This window comes from Pseudophryne corroboree, chromosome 4 (assembly GCF_028390025.1).
Source record: "Pseudophryne corroboree isolate aPseCor3 chromosome 4, aPseCor3.hap2, whole genome shotgun sequence".
Taxonomy (NCBI): domain Eukaryota; kingdom Metazoa; phylum Chordata; class Amphibia; order Anura; family Myobatrachidae; genus Pseudophryne; species Pseudophryne corroboree.
Window position 1 is genome coordinate 848,888,142 of NC_086447.1, and position 22,594 is coordinate 848,910,735.

Below are 22,594 nucleotides of genomic sequence, written 5' to 3' on the forward strand. Positions count from 1 at the left end.
GCAAACAGTTTTCTCTGACATCCTTAAAAACAAAATTTTGTATGATATAATTTTGTGTATATCACAGTTGTAACATAAATTTGCCCAAATGCTGTACATTTAAAATGTTACCTCCAATGGAAGAATAACTGAATTGCTTAAAAGTCACAAACGGAAATGTTGGTTATATATGCTGCATAATAAATATAGCAATGGAAGCATAAACACAAAAGAATAAACTGAGGAAAATTGAGCTTGTTAATCAGTCAGGCATTATACTGAGATCACCCTTAATTATATTTTTATTTATTTAATAACAGCTACTAAAAGCACCAGCATTTTCCGTTGCACTTTCAATTGGGAACAAAATAGTAATAAAACAAGACTGTGTCATAACAGACAGACAAAGAGGTCAGGGGGCCCTGCTCGCAGGCTTATATACTATTATTTACATTTTTCAAATTGTTATCAGGCACTAAAGGGGAAATTTATCAAAACTTGGAGAGAGATAAAGTAACAACTCATCAGCTTCCAACTGTCACTTTTTCAAACACAGCCTGTAACATGACAGAAGCTGATTGCTTATTTATTTCTTCAGTATTTGGTGCTGAATCCATTAAACTGAAGCTTCGGGATCTCCTTTTCATCAGAAAATATGGTCCGATCGATCCGTGAACTGGGACTGCCCACTTTGCTCAGCCACGCTTTCCTGTAAAAAGACAGCCATATTAGTGCAAAGCAAGGATGAGAGAGTTACTATAAACAATCCCCTAAAATGATATTACTATTGGTATTTTTTTATTATTGCTTGAAATTCTAGATTTTTTTAAAACATAAAAATGCACCATTTCTAGAGACAATGTTGAATATGTATCTGCAGATCATTTTACTTCTGTTTGTCGACTATTTTTACTTGTTTCCAGGGCCGGATTAACAATGGGGCGGATGGAGCTGCAGCTCTAGGCCCCTCATTGAAAATAGGCCCACCACAGTGAAGAGGCCCAAAATCGTCTGCATTACAATGAGTCACAGTGACTCATTGTATGCCGCTGCCAGACAGTGACGAATATGTGACATGAACTGCCAGGCCGGGATGGAGGAGGAGCCTCTATCCCCTCTCAGCTCCTGACTTTAGTGCTGCTGATGAGAAGGACGGCCAGGCCAGAGGGGGAGGACCGTAGGAGGGACACAGCAACGTAATGGCCGCACCAACTCCAAGCTTGTTGCCCGCACCCCACACTGCTCTGGCCGCCTCCCACAACCCGCTGGCTGCCTCACGTCCACCCACATCGTGCGGGCCACCTCCCGTACCGCACACCGCATTGACAGCCTCCCGTGCTGACCGCCTCCCGCACCGCACACTGCTTTGGCCAGCACCCCCCAGCTGCCACCTGCTGCCTGCTCCCCACACCACGCTGGCCCCCCGCCCGGCCGTCTTCCGCACCCCCGCTGCTACTCCCTTCTGCCCTGCTTCATGCTGTGTATAAGGGGCTCTGCCTGGCGCAATGTGTATAAGGGGCTCTGCCTGGCGCAATGTGTATAAGGGGCTCTGCCTGGCGCAATGTGTATAAGGGTCTCTGCCTGGCGCAATGTGTATAAAAAGGGGCTCTGCCTGGCGCAATGTATATAAGGGACTCTGCCTGGCACAATGTGTATAAGGGGCTCTGCCTGGCGCAATGTGTATAAGGGTCTCTGCCTGGCGCAATGTGTATAAGGGGCTCTGCCTGGCGCAATGTGTATAAAAAGGGTCTCTGCCTGGCGCAATGTGTATAAGGGGCTGTACCAGGCATGAATAAGGGGTACTACTGTGTGGTGTAATGTGACTGACAGACACTACTGTGCGGTGTAATGTGAATTGGTACAATTATGTGGCCATGCCTCTTTTGGTGAAGCCACGCCCCAATATATTTTACACACGCCTTAGGCGTGCACTATCCCTTTTTTCAATGGGGAGAGGGGGTCACCAAAGGAAACGTTTGCCCTGGGAGCCACAAGGTCTAGAACCAGCCCTGACTACAGCATATACAGACTAGGAGGGGGTAGGGGGGGGCACACTGACACATATACAGACTAGGAGGGGAGGGAGAGCACGCTAATACACATACAGACTAGGAGGATAGGCAGGCACACTGACGCATATACAGACTAGGAGGGGAGGGCGGCACACTAATACACATACAGACTAGGAGGGGTGGGTGGGCAAACTGACGCATATACAGATTAGGAGGAGGCACACTGATGCATATACAGACTAGGAGGGGCACATTAATTGGTAGCGCATAGATCCCCTTTGCCGAAAGGACCTTTACCATAATACACTGGGTCAACATCAACGTCTATTGGAATAGTAACCTGTGCCGAGTGAAGTGAGACTCCGGACCCAAAGTGTGGCGAGTGAAGATAGCCTGTGAAGGTACAATGGAGCCAAACTACCCCCCCCCCCCCCCCCCCTTCCCCAAGAAAGTAACTTACAACAAACCTAGATTGGAGAAAAGATTCAAATGCTGCAACGGCATAAAACAACTTCCGCCCTCAGCTGATGTCGCATCTGGGTCCTTAAGGCGCTGGTGATATAGATTCTACCCACACTAATGCATATACAGACTAGGAGGGGAGGGGGCACACTAATGCATATACTTTTAAGGACACACTCCTTTTCAGTGGCCATGCCCCCTTTTTAGTAGAGATGAGCGGGTTCGGTTTCTCTGAATCCGAACCCGCCAGAACTTCATGTTTTTTTTCACGGGTCCGAGCGACTCGGATCTTTCCGCCTTGCTCGGTTAACCCGAGCGCGCCCGAACGTCATCATGACGCTGTCGGATTCTCGCGAGGCTCGGATTCTATCGCGAGACTCGGATTCTATATAAGGAGCCGCGCGTCGCCGCCATTTTCACACGTGCATTGAGATTGATAGGGAGAGGACGTGGCTGGCGTCCTCTCCGTTTAGAATAGATTAGAGAGACACTTGATTTACTAATTTTGGGGAGCATTAGGAGTACTCAGTACAGTGCAGAGTTTTGCTGATAGTGACCAGTGACCACCAGTTTTATTTATAATCCGTTCTCTGCCTGAAAAAAGCGATACACAGCACACAGTGACTCAGTCACATACCATATCTGTGTGCACTGCTCAGGCTCAGGCCAGTGTGCTGCATCATCTATTATCTATATATAATATTATATATATCTGTCTGACTGCTCAGCTCACACAGCTTATAATTGTGGGGGAGACTGGGGAGCACTACTGCAGTGCCAGTTATAGGTTATAGCAGGAGCCAGGAGTACATAATATATTATATAGTGAGTGACCACCAGACACACAGTGCAGTTTATTTAATATATCCGTTCTCTGCCTGAAAAAAGCGATACACACAGTGACTCAGTCAGTCACATACCATATCTGTGTGCACTGCTCAGGCTCAGGCCAGTGTGCTGCATCATCTATATATATTATATATCTGTCTGACTGCTCAGCTCACACAGCTTATAATTGTGGGGGAGACTGGGGAGCACTACTGCAGTGCCAGTTATAGGTTATAGCAGGAGCCAGGAGTACATAATATTATATTAAAATTAAACAGTGCACACTTTTGCTGCAGGAGTGCCACTGCCAGTGTGACTAGTGACCAGTGACCTGACCACCAGTATATATAATATTAGTAGTATACTATCTCTTTATCAACCAGTCTATATATTAGCAGCAGACACAGTACAGTGCGGTAGTTCACGGCTGTGGCTACCTCTGTGTCGGCACTCGGCAGCCCGTCCATAGTTGTATATACCACCTAACCGTGGTTTTTTTTTCTTTCTTTATACATACATACTAGTTACAAGTATACTATCTCTTTATCAACCAGTCTATATTAGCAGCAGACACAGTACAGTGCGGTAGTTCACGGCTGTGGCTACCTCTGTGTCGGCACTCGGCAGCCCGTCCATAATTGTATATACCACCTAACCGTGGTTTTTTTTTCTTTCTTTATACATACATACTAGTTACGAGTATACTATCTCTTTATCAACCAGTCTATATTAGCAGCAGACACAGTACAGTGCGGTAGTTCACGGCTGTGGCTACCTCTGTGTCGGCACTCGGCAGCCCGTCCATAATTGTATATACCACCTAACCGTGGTTTTTTTTTCTTTCTTTATACATACATACTAGTTACGAGTATACTATCTCTTTATCAACCAGTCTATATATTAGCAGCAGACACAGTACAGTGCGGTAGTTCACGGCTGTGGCTACCTCTGTGTCGGCACTCGGCAGCCCGTCCATAATTGTATATACCACCTAACCGTGGTTTTTTTTTCTTTCTTTATACATACATACTAGTTACGAGTATACTATCTCTTTATCAACCAGTCTATATTAGCAGCAGACACAGTACAGTGCGGTAGTTCACGGCTGTGGCTACCTCTGTGTCGGCACTCGGCAGCCCGTCCATAATTGTATATACCACCTAACCGTGGTTTTTTTTTCTTTCTTTATACATACATACTAGTTACGAGTATACTATCTCTTTATCAACCAGTCTATATTAGCAGCAGACACAGTACAGTGCGGTAGTTCACGGCTGTGGCTACCTCTGTGTCGGCACTCGGCAGCCCGTCCATAATTGTATATACCACCTAACCGTGGTTTTTTTTTCTTTCTTTATACATACATACTAGTTACGAGTATACTATCTCTTTATCAACCAGTCTATATTAGCAGCAGACACAGTACAGTGCGGTAGTTCACGGCTGTGGCTACCTCTGTGTTGGCACTCGGCAGCCCGTCCATAATTGTATATACCACCTAACCGTGGTTTTTTTTTCTTTCTTTATACATACATACTAGTTACGAGTATACTATCTCTTTATCAACCAGTCTATATATTAGCAGCAGACACAGTACAGTGCGGTAGTTCACGGCTGTGGCTACCTCTGTGTCGGCACTCGGCAGCCCGTCCATAATTGTATATACCACCTAACCGTGGTTTTTTTTTCTTTCTTTATACATACATACTAGTTACGAGTATACTATCTCTTTATCAACCAGTCTATATATTAGCAGCAGACACAGTACAGTGCGGTAGTTCACGGCTGTGGCTACCTCTGTGTCGGCACTCGGCAGCCTGTCCATAATTGTATATACCACCTAACCGTGGTTTTTTTTTCTTTCTTTATACATACATACTAGTTACGAGTATACTATCTCTTTATCAACCAGTCTATATATTAGCAGCAGACACAGTACAGTGCGGTAGTTCACGGCTGTGGCTACCTCTGTGTCGGCACTCGGCAGCCCGTCCATAATTGTATACTAGTATCCAATCCATCCATCTCCATTGTTTACCTGAGGTGCCTTTTAGTTGTGCCTATTAAAATATGGAGAACAAAAATGTTGAGGTTCCAAAATTAGGGAAAGATCAAGATCCACTTCCACCTCGTGCTGAAGCTGCTGCCACTAGTCATGGCCGAGACGATGAAATGCCAGCAACGTCGTCTGCCAAGGCCGATGCCCAATGTCATAGTACAGAGCATGTCAAATCCAAAACACCAAATATCAGTAAAAAAAGGACTCCAAAACCTAAAATAAAATTGTCGGAGGAGAAGCGTAAACTTGCCAATATGCCATTTACCACACGGAGTGGCAAGGAACGGCTGAGGCCCTGGCCTATGTTCATGGCTAGTGGTTCAGGTTTTTTGGAAGGGACATCCTGCGTGACACTGCAGTGCCACTCCTAGATGGGCCCGGTGTTTGTGTCGGCCACTAGGGTCGCTAATCTTACTCACACAGCTACCTCATTGCGCCTCTTTTTTTCTTTGCGTCATGTGCTGTTTGGGGAGGGTTTTTTGGAAGGGACATCCTGCGTGACACTGCAGTGCCACTCCTAGATGGGCCCGGTGTTTGTGTCGGCCACTAGGGTCGCTTATCTTACTCACACAGCGACCTCGGTGCAAATTTTAGGACTAAAAATAATATTGTGAGGTGTGAGGTATTCAGAATAGACTGAAAATGAGTGTAAATTATGGTTTTTGAGGTTAATAATACTTTGGGATCAAAATGACCCCCAAATTCTATGATTTAAGCTGTTTTTTAGTGTTTTTTGAAAAAAACACCCGAATCCAAAACACACCCGAATCCGACAAAAAAAATTCGGTGAGGTTTTGCCAAAACGCGTTCGAACCCAAAACACGGCCGCGGAACCGAACCCAAAACCAAAACACAAAACCCGAAAAATTTCAGGCGCTCATCTCTACTTTTTAGGCACACGCAACAATAATCTTGTTTCATTTCCCATACCCCCACTTCAAAATTCCCACTTCGACGACCACTGTATGTATGGGTCTGTTGTTCTGCTCCTCTATTAAATGGTTGAAGGTAGGCACTAGCTATGACCTCCATAGAGATAGCCACACCCATGGCACAGGCCACACCCCCTATTTAGACCACCACCACCACCACCACCACCACCACCACCACCGTGCATGTCACACCTCCTGCCGAGTCGCACAATAGGCCCTTCATACATTTCAGTTCCAGGCCCATGTGGACCTTAATCTGGCACGGCTTGTTTCTACTTGTTTTTGTCTCACATTTTGCCACTATGTTGAATTAGTAGTCATATAATTTGTATGCTGACAGTAAACGATGATGATGATAATAATGATGTTCAAAATCTTTGCAATAAACAAAGCTGTGTAACCAAACAAAAGGGAAATAGTGTTGCTGCAACAAAAATACATCACAAAGCTTCAGCAACAACAAAAAAACAATAAAAAGTGATTCATAAGCTTTCCTAATTAAAGCGAAACTTCCAACTCTGATTTGTCATTCATATGGAATCAGATGCACGTGTCACAACTAGAGAGTTGCTATGCAATGTCATCTATGGCATATTTAAGGTTTGTTTTCTCCTAGATTATAAATATACTTTCAAATATTGTTTGAAAATTTATTGAATTTAATGATTTGGATATTTAGAGATTATCCTATAAATAGCAACTATTTGTCAACAAAGGACCTGATTCAGTAAGGATTGCTAATTCTGCTAAGTAGCAGAATTTGCAATCCTGTGGATCACATAGTAACATGGGGGTAATTCTGAGTTGATCGCAGTAGGAACTTTGTTAGCAGTTGGGTAAAAACATGTACACTTAGGGCGGGTTCGAGCCCTTTTTGCGCCCCGGGCAGGACATAGGGGCGTGGCTTCATACAGGGGGCGTGGTCAGTTACGCCCCCTGTACAGTAGTAGCGCCGCTGAAATGTTGAGCGGTGCGCGATGACTTCATCGCGCACCGCCCAGCAAAGATCCTCTCCACGAAGGGAAACTAGACGCGTAGCGTCTAGTTCCCTTCGTGGAGCGGACCTTTGCTGGGTGGTGCACGATGACATCATTGCGCACCGCACAGTACAGGTCCTCTCCACGAAGGGAAACTAGACACTATGCGTCTAGTTCCCTGACGTCCTTCGCAGTGGGACGCAGCGGCAGCGGGACACAGCGGGGGGCACAGCACTGCAGTAGCGGATCTTGCCATGGTGCGGCGCCCTCCGGATGGCGCCGGTGCTCCGGGCAAAAGTCCTGCTTGCCCGTGGAAAGATCCGCTACTGTGTGCACTGCAGGGGAGGCAGATATAACATGTGCAGAGAGAGTTAGATTTGGGTGGGTTATTTTGTTTTTGTCCAGGGTAAATACTGGCTGCTTTATTTTTACACTGCAATTTAGATTTTAGTTTGAATACACCCCACCCAAATGTAACTCTCTCTGCACATGTTATATCTGCCATTCCTGCAGTGCACATGGTTTTTCCCAATTGCTAACAAAATTGCTGCTGCGATCAAGTCAGAATTAGGCCCATAGTAACAAAGTATCTAAGGTTGAAAAAAGACAATTGTCCATCGAGTTCAACCTATTTGTGGTCTCCTATGCAAGATTATTTTGTATAAAAATTTGACTGATGTTGATGACTGCCGTTACGTTTTACCCCTCTTTTTTATAATAACCATAGTGCGTGACTATGCCCCGTAACCCTGGATATCCTTATCCATTAGGAATTTATGTAACCCATTCTTAAAGGTGTTGACTAAGTCGGCCATTACAACTCCCTCAGGCAGGGAATTCCAAACACGTATCGTCCTTACCGTAAAAAAGCCTTTCCGCCGTATTGTGCGGAATCTCCTCTCCTCTAACCTGAGCGAGTGTCCACGAGTTCTCTTTGTTGATCTAACCAAAAATGGGTCCTGCGCAAGATCTGTATATTGTCCCCTTTTATATTTGTAAATGTTGATCATGTCCCCTCTTAATCTCCTCTTTTCCAGTGTAAACATGCCTAGTCTTGCAAGCCTTTCCTCGTATTCCAGCGTCTCCATACCCTTAATTAGTTTGGTCGCCCGCCTCTGAACCTTTTCTAGCTCCAGGATATCCTTTTTGTAGTATGGTGCCCAGAATTGTACACAGTATTCAAGGTGTGGCCTCACAAGTGATTTATATAACGGGAGTATAATACTCTCGTCCCTAGCATCAATTCCCTGTTTTATGCATACTAATATCTTATTAGCCTTCTTTGCTGCAGTCCTACTTTGGGTACTACTGCTTAGTCCTTTTCCAGTACAGAATCCCCTAATTTTACCCCATTTAGTAGGTAGGTGTTATTTTTGTTCTTGTTACCACAGTGCATTACCTTACACTTGTCTGTATTGAAGTGCATTCTCCATTTCGCTGCCCAAGCTTCTAATTTAACTAAGTTGTTCTGAAGCGACTCAGTATCCCCCTCCGCATTTATAACTTTACACAATTTGGTATCATCTGCAAAAATTTACACCATGCTCTCTAGACCTTCTGTTAGGTTGTTAATGAAAATATTGAACAATAGCGGTCCTAATACTGAGCCTTGCGGCACACCACTTAGCACTTCAGTCCAATTTGAAAAAGATCCATTAACCACAATGCGCTGCTCCCTATTATCTAACCAGTTTTTGACCCAAGTGCATATTGTGCTTCCTAGCCCTGTTTCTTGTAGCTTGTAGATAAGTCTCATGTGTGGTACAGTGTCAAATGCTTTGGCAAAATCTAAAAAGATTACATCCACCTCTTTACCCTGATCTAGGTTTGCGCTTACTGTTTCATTAAAGCAAAGTAAGTTGGTTTGACAGGATCTGTCCTTCATAAACCCATGTTGATTCCTTTTAATGACCTTATTGACTTCAAGGAACTTCTGAATACTATCTCTTAGAATACCTTCCAATACTTTCCCCACTATAGATGTAAGACTAACTGGTCTATAATTACCTGGTTCAGCTTTACTTCCCTTTTTGAATATAGGCACTACTTCCGCTATACGCCAGTCTTTGGGAACCATACCTGATATTACTGAATCCTTAAAGATCAAAAATAGCGGTTTTGCAAGTTCAGAGTGAAGCTCCATTAGAACCCTTGGGTGAATACCATCGGGACCAGGTGACTTATTAATCTTTAAATGTTTTAATCGGTCACAGACTACTTCCTCACTTAAATAAGTACCTATCATTGGGATATTCTCATTATTAGGATTATGTGTTAGTCCCTGAATTGGGTCTTCTCTAGTAAATACTGTTGAAAAAACTCGTTTAGTGTGTCCGCTATGTCATTATCATTTTTGCTTAAGACTCCCAACTTGTCTTTTAAAGGGCCTATACTCTCCTTCTTTAATCTTTTGCTATTAATGTATTTAAATAATTTTTTGGGATTCGCTTTGCTTTCCTTTGCTACTAGTTTTTCTGTTTCTACTTTAGCCGCTCTTATTTCTTTTTTGCACATTTTGTTACATTCCTTATAGTGCTGAAATGACTCTGCTTCCCCGTCAGATTTGGATTTTTTTAAATGTTCGCCTTTTCTTGCCCATAAGTTTCTTTATCTTTTTGTTAAGCCACATTGGTTTATGATTTTTATTCCTTTTTTTGCTGCTCGTAGGAATAAATTTGAGAGTATTTTTAGCTAGCAGGAATTTTAGTACCTCCCATTTCTCCGTAGTATTTTTTCCTAAAAACAAGCCTTCCCATTCAATATCCCTGAAAAATACACTCATCTTTTCAAAATTCGCTTTGCTAAAGTTTAGAGTCCTAGTTGAGCCAGTATAGGGCTGTTTATAAAAACTGATATTGAATGTGACCATATTGTAGTCGCTGTTTCCTATGGGTTCCCCTACTATAATGCCTGATACCAAATTCCCATTGTTTGTTAATACCAGGTCTAAGATTGCATTGTACCTAGTTGGTTCCTCAATTAGTTGAACTAAGTAGTTATCATTAAGTGTGTTTAAAAACATATTGCCCCTAGCAGTATCACATGAATTGTTTTTCCAGTTTATCTCTGGATAGTTAAAATCTCCCATCACTACTATGTCTCCTACTCCAGCTGCTCTTTCAATTTGCATTAGTAACAATTCCTCATCAGATACGTTAATACCAGGCGGCCTATAGCATACACCCAATACTAACTTTTTTATTCCTTTTTCCTCGAATGCAATTTCTACCCATAATGTCTCGACAGTGTCTACAGTCCCCTCCTGAATATCTTCCCGTATATCAGGTTTTAAAAACGGCTTTACGTAAAGACACACCCCTCCACCCTTTTTATTTAGTCTGTCTCTCCTAAACAGTGTATAGCCCTCTAGATTGACTGTCCAATCATGAGATTCGTCCCACCAAGTTTCAGTAATGCCTGTAATATCATACTGTTTGCTTTCTGCAAGTATTTATAGTTCGCCCTTTTTACCAGTAATGCTTCTAGCGTTTACATACATACAACTAAGATAAGTATTTTCCCTTGCGTTAGGGACATCTTTCACCTTTATGTAGCAATGATGACCTGTAATTGTCATTGGTTAGTGTTTTGGTAAAATCTCTTTTAGTACCCATGATAGTAACCTTACCACCTGCTCTTACCCTCCCCAACTTCTCCCCCATTTCGTTTACTACCGCCATCCTTACTATTCTCACCGCATGACGTAGTTTCTAGCTAAACCCTCCCCCCAGGCTCCTAGTTTAAAATCTTCTCCAACCTTCTAACCATCCTTCCCCCCAGCACCACTGCCCCCTCCTCAGTCAGGTGCAATCCATCACGACAAAAGAGATGGCGCCTGACTGAGAAGTCCGCCCAGTGTTCCAGGAACACAAACCCCTCTTTCCTGCACCAATCCCTAAACCACACATTTACCTCCCTAATCTCCCTCTGCCTCCCTGGACTAGCGCGTGGCATGGGTAATATTTCGGAGAATATTACCTTAGATGTCCTTGCCTTAAGTTTCTTTCCTAAGTCCCTATAGTCTTTCTTAAGGACATCCCACCTTCCGCTAAATTTGTCATTGGTGCCAACGTGCACCAAGACCACCGGGTCTTTCCCAGCCCCTCCCAACAATCTATCTACCCGGTCCGCGATGTACAGACTGTACAGCGATCACGGTCCCGGTAGCAGATTGCCCTATCTGCCTTCCAGATGATAGAATCCCCTACCACCACCATCTGACTAGGTACCTCACTATCTTTTATCCCAACTGCGCCAGAGGGACCGCTCCTCTGGATGCTAGAGGGAGCAGTCTCCTCCGGCACCGTTATTTCTTCACAATCATACTCTGATTCCTCGTCCAGTCGGGCAAATTTGTTCGGGTTTGATAGTTCGGAGATGTCGAGCCTCCCCCTCTTTTTCTTCCTTCTAACTGTGACCCAGCTGGCTACCTGATCATCATCCTCTTCTACCAGTGACCCCTCCCGCAACTCCTCCACCGCTCTGTCTAAACTTCGCTCGAGGTTGTGAATCTCCCTCAGTCGCGTAACGGTTTGCTCTAGATCAGTTACCTGGACTTCCAGGGCAACCGTTCACACACACCTCGTGCAGATGTAATCACACTGGGCCGGTAGCTCCAGGTGTGCATACATCTTGCACGACATGCACTGAGTGAGGTCCCCAATCACAGCCCCTCCCATATTGTTTGTAAGGTCTAACTCCCTGTTACTCTCAAAGAAAAAGAAGCAAAAAGAAAAAGTAGAGGACAAACAATCTGGGCAAACACTCACTTATACAATAATTAAGCTGGCTTATACTTATCTATCTTTGTGCGGTTCTTGGTCCTTCACTTTTATGCAGCCGTAGTACTCCAGTGCCCCCTCTGAGTGGGACCTCTCCTGCGGCACCGATACTCCACTTAGCAGTTGCAGTTGTTCCAGCTCACTGCACTTCCTTTTCACTCGGCTTCCAGCTCCTGCTTTTTCTGTATTCTGACTCACCTGCTGCTGTTTCCAACTCACATACACTTACAAATCCAAGCTACACTTTGAAATACAAGCTCCCTTACCAATACAAGCTCATTGCAGCTCATTGCAGGGAAAGGCTGCCCAGTATGCTATTAGCCCCCCCCCCCCGACCATCCTAAAATTGCGGTCGCACCACAATTTCAACGTGCTCACTAAAAATGAGGTAGCCTACTGCTGGCGCAGCCTGGCTGTGCCCGCAGGAGGCCTGCCGCCATTTTCCTGATCGCAGCGCCTACGTGTGATGTCATGCAGCTGCCCCAATTACGGCCACCGTTTCTCCGTCGCCGCCCCCGTATCTCCGTCACCGACTCCGCAATGCTCCGTCTCTGCACTGCTTCACAGGCAGAGGCGATCGCATTTTCTGCGGGGCGCCCGCAGAAAATGCGGGCACATATGCGCATAGTATTTGAACAGTTTGTGAGTAAAGGTTATCAAAGCCACTTTAACTCCATCCAAAAAAAGGAGAAAAAAAATTGTATTATAGTATGTGGAGGTAACAAAATTTACGTGATGTGTTCTCCAAAATTTAGAGTCCTCGGTGCTTATAAAACGCCAACACTGCTAGCATTGTACGTCAACCACTATCAGTGTGGTAAAAGTAAGTATAAAATTATTCCTAGTGAGTGACCAATGTGCTTTTGTTGGCTGCCTGCCTTTAAGTTGTAATTAAGTCCAGATAAACCTAGACTGAAATGTCCACCTACAATTGCTTTATGCCATAGAGATGACAAATTGCAATCAATAAAGATTTTTTTCAATTATTTATACTTAAGTTTTCTTTTTAAATACTATGTTCCAGATTCGATTGCAAGCAATCTCTTTGCTAATATTATAATTGTATTGTCTCTGCAAGTGGCTACCCAAGAGGAAGTGACTGAGAATTGATTTCATATTCGCAAGGAAGATGGGTGGAAAGACATTCTGAGCACCTATGCAGGCCTTTATGAGTACTAAGCATGCCTTTTGGCTTAAGCCAGAGTTTCCTAAACTCTGCCATTACAGTCCAGGTTTTAAGGATATCCATGCTTGAGCACAGGTAGCTTAATTAGTACCTCAATTTGTTTTAACCATCTCTGCTAAAGCATGAATATCATTAAAACCTGGTCTGTAATGGCGGTGTTTTGGAAACTCTTGCTTAAACAATGCTCCTGCAGTATTTTAGGATTTTAAAAATTATGTCCGCAGATAATTTATAGGAAGTATGTTATGATATACATGATATAATATTCTCTAGGTTTAATATTGTCATTATCTACAAAGCAGGTTTAAAGTATTTCTAGAAGTGAAAAGATTGGGGGTCCCCTAGCTCTGTCTGTAATAAACTGGTCCCCACCCATGACCTTTTCATCTCAAATTCCTTATATCTCCTAGCCGTCACTGAAACTTGGATTACACCCAGTGGCGGTTCTTGCCACGGGCAAGCAGTACTTTTGCCCGGGGCGCCGCATTCTGCCACTGTGCCCCCCGCAGTGCCCTGCTGTGCCCCCCCGCTTTGAAGGGAACCAGACGCGTAGCGTCTAGTTTCCCTTCATTGAGAGGACCTTAGTTGTGCGGTGCGCAATGACGTCATCGCGCACCGCACAGCAAAGGTCCTCTCCATGAAGGGAAACTAGACGCTACGGTCTAGTTTCCCTTCGTGTAGAGGACCTTTGCTGTGCGATGCGCGATGACGTCATCGCGCACCGCACAGCATAGTGGCACAGACACTAGGGGTCATAATTGACCTCTAGTGTCTATGCTGTTCTATGGGAGAGACGTAATAACGTCTCTCCCATAGATCGAAGAGAAGAGAGAGGGGAGAAGAGCGGTGCCGCCGGCGGAGGGGGTCTGGATCAGGAACAGGGATGGTAAGTATTCTTTTTATTTATTTATTTTCTTGCAGCGTCGTGACCACGCCCCCAATTGAAGACACGCCCCCATATTTTGCCCGGGGCGCCACAAGTCTTAGAACCGGCCCTGATTACACCCTCTGACACCATTTCTCCCGCTGCTCTCTCTGCTGGGGGTCTCACATTCTCACACACCCAGCGACCTGGGGGTCACCACGGTGGTGGTGTTGGGATCCTACTACCCTCTAGCTACTCATACCAACTCATACCACCAGAACCATCCCTTACATTCTCTACATTTGAGGTCCATGCCATACGCCTCTTCCAACCTGTTCATCTTCGAGTAGCTGTCATTTACCGCCCCCCTGGCATGCCCTCCAAATTCCTTGACAACTTTGCTTCCTGGCTTCATCATTTCCTCTCTTCTGATATTCCCTCCATTATCCTAGGTGATTTCAACATCCCTATAGATAATCCCACAAAATCACCTGCCTCTAAACTCCTTAACCTCACCTCTTCTCTTGGTCTCTCCCAGTGGACCTCCTCCCCCTCCCATGTGAGTGGAAGCTCACTGGATCTGGTATTCACTCACCGCTGTGATCTTTCTGATTTCTCCAACTCCCTGTTCCCCCTCTCTGACCATCACCTGCTCACGTTTAACCTATCTCTATCTGCTTCTCCATCTTTACCACCTAAGACTACCATCACAAAGTGTAACATTGAGGCTATTGACACCACTTCCCTATCTTCCCTGTTTGACTCGATGCTCTCTCCTATTCTCTCTCTTTCCTGCCCTGAACAAGCTACTTCCCTATACAATGCATTCCTTACCTCTGCTCTTGACTCTGTCGCCCCACCAACCACTATTCACCCTTGCAGATCAACACCTAAACCGTGACACACCAGATATCTGCAAAAATGCTCATGTACCGCTGAGCGACAGTGGAGGAAATCATGCTCTAAGGCCAACTTCCTCCACTACAAATTTATGCTCTCATCCTACTTTGCTGCCCTTACCCTCTCTAAACAATCTTACTTCAAAAACCTCATCTCCTCCCAATCCTCAAACCCCCAGCGCCTCTTTGCCACTGTCAACTCGCTCCTCTGCCCACCCCCACCTCAAATCCCCTCTTCACTTTCTGCTCTTGACTTTGCCACCTACTTCACATCCAAAATTGACTCCATTCGTCAGGACATAACATCCCACCAGAACCTGAGCAACCCCCCTCCTCCATTTCCCGACCCCTCTCTCCTTCCCTCCTACCAACTCTGACATCTTTCTTCCCTGTATCTGGAGAGGAAGTCATGGTCCTCATCCGGTCCTCACCCCCTCCACCTCCCCACTTGTCCCTGTTCCCTCCCGCCTTCTCCGCTTCCTCTCTTCTGCCTGTTCCCATCTTGCCCATCTACTCAATCTCTCACTCTTATCAGGCACTGTCCCTTCTGACTTCAAGCATGCACTTATCTCCCCTATTCCTAAAAAACCTACCCTTGATCCAACCAATCTCTCCAACTACCGACCCATCTCTCTTCTCCCTTTTGCCTCCAAACTCCTTGAGCGTATTGTCTACAACCACCTCACTGTCTTCCTTTCTTCCCACTCACTGCTTGACCCTTTCCAGTCTGGTTTCCATCCTCAGCACTCCACTAAAACTGCCCTCACAAAAGTCTGCAATGACCTCCTAGCTGCTAAATCCAGGGGCCACTACTCTCTGCTTATTCTCCTTGACCTCTCAGCTGCTTTTGACACTGTAGACCACCCTCTCCTCCTGCAAATCCTTTACTCACTTGGTTTGTGTGATACTGCTCTCTCCTGGCTGTCCTCCTACCTTTCTGACCATTCCTTCGCTGTCTCCTCTCATGACTCCACCTCCCCCCCACTTCCTCTACCAGTAGGTGTCCCCCAAGGTTCAGTTCTTGGGCCTCTCCTTTTCTCTCTCTACATATCCTCACTAGGTGAACTCATTAGCTCTTTTGACTTAAAATATCATCTGTACACTGACGATACTCAAATCTACCTTTCCTCCCCTGACCTCTCCCCTGCTCTCCTCACTCGTATCTCCAACTGTCTCTCTGCTATCTCCTCCTGGATGTCCCAGCGCTTTCTTAAACTTAACATGTCTAAGACTGAGCTGATCATCTTCCCTCCCTCCCGCATAACCTCACCTCCCACAATGTCATTATCCATTGATGACACAACTATCTCCTCTAGCCCCCAAGTGCGATGTCTTGGAGTAATCCTTGACTCCTCCCTCTCCTTCAAACCACACATTCAGTACCTCTCACAAACCTGCCATTTCCATCTCAAAAACATCTCCAGAATCAGACCCTTTCTCACCCAGGACGCTACTAAGACCCTCATCCACTCACTGGTCATCTCCAGATTGGACTACTGCAATCTTCTCCTATCTGGCCTCCCTCAAAAATGCCTCTCTCCACTCCAATCTATCCTCAATGCTGCTGCCCGTCTCATCTTCCTCACCAAACGTACTACATCCACTTCTCTCTTGCAGGACCTTCACCGGCTATCCTTCCCATTCAGAATCCAATTCAAGCTTCTCACACTCAAAGCTCTCACCCACTCTTCTCCATCTTACATCTCTGACCTTATCTCTCTTTAAATTCCCACCTATCCTCTTCGCTCTGCTAATGCACGCTGTCTCTCCTGCCAACTGATTACCTCCTCCCACCCCTACCTACAAGATTTTGCACGTGCTGCTCCTTATCTACCTCTCCCCATCTGACTTTCCACCTCTCTACGAAACTTCAAACGGGCTCTCAAGACCCACTTCTTCACCAAACCCAGTCAACTCTCCTCCTAACCCTCTTGTCTATGCTCAATATCTTCCCCTTCTGTGTCACCCCGGTCTGTTAGCACCTCACCTTTTAGATTGTAAACTCGCAAGAGCAGGGACTTCTTTCCTCATGTGCCTTTCCTTTTCTAACTTACACTATCTTATACTCCTTACTCCCTTTGATGGCACCTAGGTGGCCATTCCGAGTTGTTCGCTCGTTGCCGATTTTCGCTATATTGCGATTAGTCGCTTACTGCGCATGCGCAAGGTTCGCAGAGCGCATGCGCTTAGTTATTTTACACAAAAGTTAGGTATTTTACTCACGGCATAATGAGGATTTTTCATCGTTCTGGTGATCGTACTGTGATTGACAGGAAGTGGGTGTTTCTGGGCGGAAACTGGCCGTTTTCTGGGCGTGTGCGAAAAAACGCTGGCGTTTCTGGGAAAAACGCGGGAGTGTCTGAAGAAACGGGGGAGTGTCTGGGCGAACGCTGGGTGTGTTTGTGACGTCAAACCAGGAACGAAACTGACTGAACTGATCGCAATGGCTGAGTAAGTCTGGAGCTACTCAGAAACTGCTAAGAAATTTCTATTCGCAATTCTGCAAATCTTTCGTTCGCAATTCTGCTAAGCTAAGATACACTCTCAGAGGGCGGCGGCTTAGCGTGTGCAATGCTGATAAAAGCAGCTAGCGAGCGAACAACTCGGAATGAGGGCCCTAACCCCTGGTTTTCTATACCTGTCCTATATTGTCTTGAACTGTAAGTGCTGTTTTCTTGTTTGCTCATTTGATTATGTACTGTGTAATGGCGCTGTGGATCCCTTGTGGCGCCATATAAATAAAGGATAATAATAATAATAATAATAATAATAATAATGCAGTAACTTGTATACTTAATAGGTAATTCACAAGATCTTTGCAGTTAAAAGTGATTTTGACAATTTATTGCTGAATTCTACATTCAATAGTTTTGGCAGCTACCCCAAAAGATGGCCCCTTGCCAATACGGGCCTAAAGTTTAGATAGGATGAATGGGGAGTGCTCTGATTATATTGTATAAAAGTGTTCCCACTAGTTGCATTCAAAAACAGATATATCTTAAGAGTGATGAGGATGAACTAATAACACCTTATGCCTGTTCCATAAGCACACCTAATAAACTTTGACATATATTATTTACAATTTAATAAAACATGATTAAAACACTTAACACGTATTAAGAATATAATTCTTTTTCACAGACATTATAGAATACCAATAGGTGTCAACATATAACCAGAGATGTTTTTTGTTTTTGCCAATTGGCTTTTGTTTATGCAACATTGATAAAAAAAAAACAACTTTCACCCAATGTGTTTTGCCTGTAGCAACTTCTTCAGGGGTGTTGATTTTTAAACCAGATGAATTTTCATGATTTGATGATAGGAATGATTCTCATAATTAGACTAAAAAAATGAATTGGTTGCACAAATGGCAAGTGCAAATAACTGTAATGAAAAGTTATGAAATGTTCTTTAATAAATTCTCCAGATTAGCCAACTTTAAATAACCTGATTTCATATCAACAGGACACTGAAGACATTGTTTTTTGTAGTAGTTTTTGGATCTCAAAATAGTCCAGCACTACTCAGTCACCTCTGTGCAGCCTGTAGTCCAAGAAGTATCTAAAAGTGTTGTTATTGTGTATCCATTAAGCATTAAACATAATTTAATACATTTTGGCCCTCATTCCAAGTTGTTCGCTAGCTGCTTTCGTTCGCAGCGCAGCAATCAGGCAAAAAATCGGCAATTCTGCGCATGCGTATGGGGCGAACTGCGCACGTGCGTCGTACTTTCACAAAAGCTGATGCAGTTTTACACAAGCTCTAGCGACGCATTTCAGTCGCACTGCTGGCCGCAGAGTGATTGACAGGAAGTGGGTGTTTCTGGGTGGTAACTGACCGTTTTCAGGGAGTGTGTGAAAAAACGCAGGTGTGTCAGATAAAAATGCAGGAGTGGCTGGGGAAACGTAGGCGTGGCTGGCCGAACGCAGGGCGAGTTCGTGACGTCAAAACATGAACTAAATAGTCTGCAGTGATCGAAAGCTAGGAGTAAGTCTGGAGCTACTCTGAAGCTGCACAAAATTATTTTGTAGCCACGCTGCGATCCTTTCGTTCGCACTTCTGCTAAAATAAGATACACTCCCAGAGGGTGGCGGCTTAGCGTTTGCACGGCTGCTAAAAGCAGCTAGCGAGCGAACAACTCGGAATGAGGGCCAATGTCTCTGTGTTCTTATGTCTTCATGTGCCCATGAATTTGATATAATCTCTACATCTGTACTACAGATTATTATTTGGCTATAGGTAATTGGGTTTGGCTTAAAGCAATAATTTAAGGTTTCAGAATTGAAATAACATTAGCAGTGATACAATTTGGAATTCATTGTGAGAGCATGATATAACAAGAATTCAGCAAACATTTATTTTTTATATTAGTTCATTGAAAAGTTTAGTAATTTTAAAATAATTTGAATATGTTCAGTATAATCAATAACACGTTTTGATTACACTGTCTTAAGGGCCCCATACACTAATGCGACATGTCGGACCCTCATATCGCAGGCGATCATCCCAGCAGCCTCCCGGAGGGCAGGGTCGCATAAGATACATCGTATGCCGTCCTTTTGCTTATGATGTATCTTGGGGGTGATTCAGAGTTGATTGTAGCCCTTGATTGCGGGGTGGCGCCCAGCACAGGACTATCCCGCCCCACATGTCAGTGCCGCCCCCCTCCCTCCGCAGAAGTGCAAAAGCATCGCACAGCGGCGATGCTTTTGCACTTTAGGAGTAGCTCCCGGCCAGCGCAGCTTTAGCGTGCTGGCCGGGAGCTACTCGTCGCTCCCTGGTCCGCAGCGGCTGCGTGTGACGTCATGCAGCCGCTGCGGCCCGCCCCCACACGGTCTGGCCACGCCTGCGTTGGCCGGACTGCGCCCACGAAACGGCAGCCAAACGCAGCCGTTCCGCCCCCCCCACCCAGCGACCGCCTCTGCCTGTCAATCAGGCAGAGGCGATCGTAGCACAGCACAGCACTGCGGCGCATGTTCAGTTCTGACCCGATAACACCGCTGCGATAAACTGCAGTGTGCGATCGGGTCAGAATGACCCCCCTTGTGTGATCCCAGCCATGCCTGCGGGGTCCGACATATCACAAGTGCAGCACAGTCAATCTAGGGGATCCGATCCTATGCTCACGGAAACGTGCATCGGATCGGATGTAAAACACATCCGAAATGTCCGATTTCATCCGATATATCGTCCTGAATGGCCGAAATTGGGTATTATTGTTCTCTAGTGTATGGGGCCCTTTACTTAAACAGATTAAATTATCTATACAACCTTTATTTTGTGTTTTATGATAAAATAAAGGTTGTATTTTTTTGTTCAACTAAAATGTGAGCTAAAGCCAAAATGCATCTTGTTGAACGTGTAACAGATATAGCTGGTTCATTCTAGAGCATTGTCTTGGTCTGCTAGCTAAATGCCTGCTTTGTATTTCAACAAATAATAAAGAGAACTAGCCCATTAACACAAGATGACCCATGGCGACTATAGACTGAGAACTGGTCTTTCCAATTTGAAAAGGTTTTACTTCTATTAGCATTGGTTGAAAATCTCCTGTTTCGCAGGACATGAGCAACACGATTGTGCTGTATTATTCTAAACGGCTGTCTCACCTGCTAATGACTTGATCAAGTTGCATTTCTGAGAAAACAGGTTCCACTTCGTTACTTTTCTCTTTGATGTGATATGCGTATAACATGGCGTGCAAAGCCTGTAAGCACATTCACCTCTCTGTGCGCAAAACATATTGGGGCTCATGAAGAGTTGGATGCAAAATCATTTTTGTCTCCCTCCCCCCACCCCACACAAATTACACTTTCTTGTACCGCGCATGAGCCCAAGAAATTCTAACACTTCTGACCTTAGCCATATCTACTGAAATGCATTTCGCCAAGAAGGCCTGGACAGGAGTTGGAGGGTGAATGCAATTGCGGCCAAAATGCAGTGAGGGCGTGTCACACAAAATGCATTCCATGCTAACCAGCAAACAGATACAGCTGAACCTCTATGGAGATGGATTGCTTGCATGTTATTTGACTCTGAGTGCAGAATGCAAACTGATGATGATGACGATTGGGTCAATGCTCTGAGGGGGTCTATTCATGAAGCAGTGAAAAGAGTGGAGAAGTGAGCCTGTGGAGAACAACCAATCAGCTGCTCCGTACAATTGTATAGTATGTAAATTATAAATGTTACTTTAATGCTGATTGGTTGCCATGGGCAACTTCTCCACTGGCTCACTTCTCCTCACTTTTCATTGCTTCATAAATAGACTACCCTGAATCCTTCCCATTTATGCTAATGCTTTAGGAATGTTTGCATTATTACAGCAATGTTACCAACTGGTCCATGGGATATAGCTAAAAATTGCGCAAGATCTGTCCTCAGTGTGTACACAGTGGAAGCCTTGGTGCACGCCCCAATGGTTCCCACTCAGAAGGAGACAGGACAGACTTGGAAGAGGAGGACCGGCTGCCATGAACAAGGTAAGTATGGGAGCTGGGTGCTGCAGGACGGAGTGATGAAGAGGAAGTGGAGGTGGGACGGAGCAATGGGGGTGTGTTATCTGTCAGGACAGAGCTAGGAGGGTCAGAACAACATACAGCATAAGAGTTGCTCTGGGTTATTTGCGAGCGCAAATGAGCCCCTTGCGGGCTGGCTGCGCTCGCCACGCTGCGGGCACAGTGGCGCGCTGTGCACGTCACGCTATCTATTCTCCCTCCAGGGGGGTGGTGGACCCCCAAGAGTGAGAAAAGGTGTCAGTGTGCCGGGTGTCGGGATTCTGGCTCCGGTATACTGTGCGCCAGGATCCCAACAGCCGGCAAACTGAAGACCACCCCTTCTTGATAATGTCCCTAGAAAGAGAACAGGATATGGAACACTAACATGGTGAAGAAAAAAAAATAATCGCTCCAAGTATTACTGGTTCAAGAAGATATGAATTACACAGTATTCCAGAAATAGTGAAATATATGCATAAATATGCTTAATAGCGTTAAACATCAAATTATCTCTTTCTTCCATTATTATTAATCTACGTGTAGTATCTCGTACTTTGATGTAACACAAACCATCTGTGTAAGCTGACGTGTTGCCTTTGTTTTATTAACGTAAGCTACAGTGTTCATTCACCGGTCTTGTGTATTCATTTACTGTCGTTGTGTGTTCAATCACTGCTAATTTCTCTATCGTCCTAAGTGGATGCTGGGGTTCCTGAAAGGACCATGGGGAATAGCGGCTCCGCAGGAGACAGGGCACAAAAGTAAAGCTTTTACAGGTCAGGTGGTGTGTACTGGCTCCTCCCCCTATGACCCTCCTCCAGACTCCTGTTAGATTTTTGTGCCCGGCCGAGAAGGGTGCAATTCTAGGTGGCTCTCATAAAGAGCTGCTTAGAGAGTTTAGCTTAGGTTTTTTTATTTTACAGTGATTCCTGCTGGCAACAGGATCACTGCAACGAGGGACAGAGGGGAGAAGAAGTGAACTCACCTGCGTGCAGGATGGATTGGCTTCTTGGCTACTGGACATGAAGCTCCAGAGGGACGATCACAGGTACAGCCTGGATGGTCACCGGAGCCACGCCGCCGGCCCCCTCACAGATGCTGAAGCAAGAAGAGG

General features: G+C 45.1%; 1 protein-coding gene across 2 annotated transcripts in view; it reads right to left on the bottom strand.

Moving 5' to 3' along the window:
- Positions 1-263: 263 nt before the first annotated feature.
- Positions 264-22,594, bottom strand: part of ACYP2 (acylphosphatase 2) — a 342,542-nt gene continuing 320,211 nt past the window's right edge. For both annotated transcript variants that reach the window (XM_063918648.1, XM_063918649.1), the window contains exon 4: positions 264-688. In XM_063918648.1, coding sequence (XP_063774718.1) covers positions 574-688 — 115 coding nt within the window. In that variant the 3' untranslated portion in view covers positions 264-573. The remainder of the gene's footprint in view (positions 689-22,594) is intronic.